Raw genomic sequence first — 4,262 nt, 5'->3', positions numbered from 1 at the left:
ATAAAACACTCACTGCCTAAAAGTCTGTTTCAGTGAGGAATGGGAATAAATGAAATTCACAAAAACATTAAAACACACCAAAAACTGTTAGGATCTGCCCAAAAATGGCAATGCCAGTGCATTTTTCCTAAAGTTCTTAAAGAGTTTAAAAAACAATATTTTAAATTAATGTCATTTTCAATTCTCCAAGCTAAACATTCTATTATCATGTCTTTTAACTTATTCTTAAGGACACATAAAGATAACAGTGAACAAGAGAAACATATTTTAGGACTCAACCCAGACGGGCTTTTCCTGTATAGATCGGGGGAGTAGGAGTGGTGAGAGGCTATACACTTTTTATAAACATTCCGCTTAAATTCTGATAAAATAAATTCAGCTGAAATACAAAACATTCCTGCTAAAGTCAGCAAATACTTGGATGAATAGCATGAAGCCACCATATTATAGTTATTTTTGTCTGTACCCACTTCCTAAGCTAAAACATGAGTTCTGAAATCAGATACTTTCTAATTCACTAATATCCTATAAAGTCCACTATAAAAAATAGGTACATGGTATATTTTGAGTCAATTTTTCTACATATTGGGGATTTTAGGCCCAAATCATCAATGAAGATTTCATGGAGGGACTAGAAGATTGGAAAGGTTTATACCCAGGCCGAAAAAAAAACAAAAAACAAAGGCAATTAAAGATCAGAATATTTACCCAGAATCTTGTATAAAAAAGGCTTTAAACACACCAAATGTAATTATCTATAAATTGTGTCTGAGTGAGTGAGTGAAGTCACTCAGTTGTGTCTGACTCTTTGTGACCCTGTAGACTGTAGTCTACCAGGCTTCTCCGTCCATGGGATTCTCCAGGCAAGAATACTGGAGTGGGTTAACATTTCCTTCTCCAGGGGATCTTCCCAACCCAGGGATCGAACCCAGGTCTCCCGCATTGGAGGCAGACACTTGTGTCTAGATTTCACCTAATTCTTTCTTTTTTATTAAACATTTTTATAGTCTCTGCTTTTTCAAGACCTAATATCCTGTCATGAGAATATGAAATTTGACATTACTTGGGGCTTCCCTTGTGGCTCAGACAGTAAAGAATCTGCCTGCAATGCAGGATACCTGGGTTCCTTCCCTGGATAGGGAAGATCCCCTGGAGAAGGGAATGGCTACTCACTCCAGTATTCTTGCCTGGAGAAGCCCATGGACAGAGGAGCCTGGTAGGCTACAGTCCATGGGGTCAAAAAGAGTCAGAGATGACTAACCAACTAACACTTTCACACTTTTTTCAATTTTACACTTAAATAACTAAATAAGAGCTTTGAGGCATTCTTTTGAATATTTGCAAATTTTCCAGTTGTTTTCCTCTTTTTCTATAACACACCTATATATAGTAGTCAACATAAGAAATGAAAGGATGTTTCCTTGACCTTTGAAGTCCTGAATTATGATTTGACATATATTATATTCACTTTAATTTCAGCAAGGGAGTACATTTTAGAGATGATATTTTAGTATCTTTCTTATTGGTTTGACAATTAAATAAATACATCATATAAGGGATTTAACATTTAAATTTTAATTTGGAGCATGATAATAACTGTTATGAATATAGACACTAAAAACCCAACTCACCAAACTGAATCTAGCCCTACTGCCAATAATCTATAGAAAAATGACTTCACAGAAAATGACATTAAATAAAATCTTGACAAGAGTTGCACAAAGACACTTCTGGTTCAGTGGAAAGCTCTTCAAAGAATGAAGGGCAGGAAGAGAATAAACAGATTTGAGCATGATGACAAAATATTTGTTTAAGTGGCATAAATCTTAAAACACAAGGTTTCTTTATACTTGATTACAGCAGTGGAGAAATAAGAAAATGTCAATTTCACATCTAGAATGTATGAAATATGATAAGAATTAAGAAAAAACACTTGAATAAATATTTCAATGTTAAAGAAACTTTCAGCTTGAGGGTTTGGGTGTTTGTAGATGCTAGAAAGGAATTAGGATATTGTTGTCTGTGCTTCTCTCCTAAATTCATCTCTGAACTGTTGTCTTGGAATGTTTGAAGGGGCCTTTGCTCATTGTATATTGTTCATTATTAGGTTAATAATTCTCTTTGAAATGATCTATAAATTCAATGTAATGTAAGCCCAATTAAGTACATATTGAAATACATATTTGATGTTTCTAAGAATAGTCATCTTGGCTAATTGCTCCTGGAAGAGTCCTGACTCATCTTGCCTCCCCTGCCAATCAATTAAGCACATATAAGGAGAGATAGCAACTATACCCACGGAGAAGGCAAAGGGAGACCACTCCAGTACTCTTGCCTGGAAAAATCCTATGGACGGAGGAGCCTGATGGGCTGCAGTCCAAGGGGTCGCACAGAGTCGGACACATCTGAAGTGACTTAGCAGCAGCAGCAGCAAATATATCTACAGCCCAGTGGGAAGGAAACAGCGGGAGAGACATGCGTGAATTGATGTGCCTGCTCTCAGTTCCACCTGAGTAAGTCCTGATATGTAGGACCAGCTGTAGTTAAGCCCAATGTTGTTCTGGTTCTGGTTTGTACCAGTTTGAGGAAGCTGGTTACAAACATACCACATATTGGCTCTGCGTTCAGTGGTACCATGTTGGTTGCTTGAAATTGCTCAGCATGGGAGTATTCAAAGAAGTTGGCAATGGGTACAGGTCAAGGCATTTTTATTCAGAGAAGTGATTGGTAAACATTTACCATCATTCGAGTGGTTATACTTTACAAAAAGTGCTAGCTCAATAGGAGAGAAAGACTTCATCCTCACTCACCACACCCATCCTTGAGCCAATCCTGAAATCTATCTTTGACCGCTATCTTAATACACAAGGCTCTGTTACAAGTGAGTAGAATTTTAGTGTGTTATAAACTGGTCCTGAGCCCTAGTACCACCATCACACTCAGCTTGTGATATCCTGATAGCTTTGGTGATATTCTCAACTTGGATCCCAGATTTCAACAAGAGACACTGACCCTCCTGCAAAATACAGAGAATGGTTCCCCATTGTCCATGGATAGCAGGTGGAGAAAGAGTGAACTGGTAAGTTTAAAAAAAGACATTGGAAAATATTAAGAACTGGACGAAACTGTCCCTCTTTTCTAATATATTAAATTGTTTTTATTTCATGTGTTGAATATTTGAAAACTGAAAGTGTTACTCACTCAGTTGTGTCCAACTCTTTGTGACCCCATGGACTGTCCATGGAATTCTCCAGGCAAGAATTTGGGGTGGGTAACCGTTCGCTTCTCCAGGGGATCTTCTTGACCCAGGTATCAAACCCAGGTCTTCTGTATCGCAGGCAGATTCTTTATCATCTGAATCATTTAGTATGTTCCAAATAATCCAAATATAATAGTAAACAGCATATATTATGTTGTATTATTATTATTACAGTGTTTATATCACAATGTTGGATCTCAGATAACTTAAGTGACTTTCCCAAGGCTATAAGTCTATTAAAAGAACTATGAATTATCTTTATTATTTTCTTGCATTAATTTTGCTACTAATTTAATCTTGCTCAAACTACAGAAACCTAACAGATCCTTCAGTTATCAATTTCCATGTGAAGCTGTCATCTCTATGCTTATTACCATTGCCTTTCACCGCTATAAATAATCCTGCTTGATATTTCTATTAATGCACAGATTTCTATTAAACAAAGAAATGTTTAGCTTGTAGTTCATGTAGGATCACACTTCCACACATCTAGTCAGATTTATCTTCCATATACTGTGGTTTGCATACGCTCTTGTTTTAGAAATAAGCTTTCCATCTCTTTTGTAAGAAAATACCCTCAGTATAACTGTCAGGAGCTCAGGATTTGATGTATAATAACTAACAACTTATTTTCCAGTGTCCATGTGCTTCTCAGTATCCTTGGATGAAGTCCCATCATGACATTTACAATAGTTCCATTGAGTTCACACCTGCAACATTCACTCCTGTTGGATCCCAGGGCTTGAAGCAGAGCACATCTGGATATCTATACCATTCTGCCTGATGTACACTATCATTTTCCTAGGAAATGGCATCATTCTTCATATCGTCCGGTTTGATCCTGCTTTGCACCAACCCGTGTACTTCTTTCTGGTCATGTTGGTCTTTGTGGAACTTGGTGTCTCTGTTTCCGGGCCCACTGTTGTTGGGCATTTTCCTCTTTGGCATTAATAATATAAGTTTTGGTGGTTGTCTGCTACAGATGTTTTCCATGCATTCTTTT

The 4,262-nt window shown here is 37.1% G+C and overlaps 1 protein-coding gene across 1 annotated transcript in view; it reads left to right on the top strand.

Annotated features, from left to right (window-relative positions):
* Positions 1–2,686: 2,686 nt before the first annotated feature.
* The window catches only part of LOC104983666 (olfactory receptor 51I2-like), a gene marked incomplete at its 3' end in the record, with an annotated part of 2,291 nt that continues 715 nt past the window's right edge, over positions 2,687–4,262 (top strand). The window contains 3 exon segments of the mRNA XM_010833189.1: positions 2,687–2,690; positions 3,999–4,173; positions 4,175–4,262. Of these exon segments, the coding sequence (XP_010831491.1) occupies positions 2,687–2,690; positions 3,999–4,173; positions 4,175–4,262 (267 nt within the window).

The sequence above is a fragment of the Bison bison genome, unplaced genomic scaffold, assembly GCF_000754665.1.
Source record: "Bison bison bison isolate TAMUID 2011002044 unplaced genomic scaffold, Bison_UMD1.0 scf7180017863103, whole genome shotgun sequence".
Lineage (NCBI taxonomy): Eukaryota > Metazoa > Chordata > Mammalia > Artiodactyla > Bovidae > Bison > Bison bison.
This window is presented reverse-complemented; position numbering and strand designations above follow the sequence as displayed.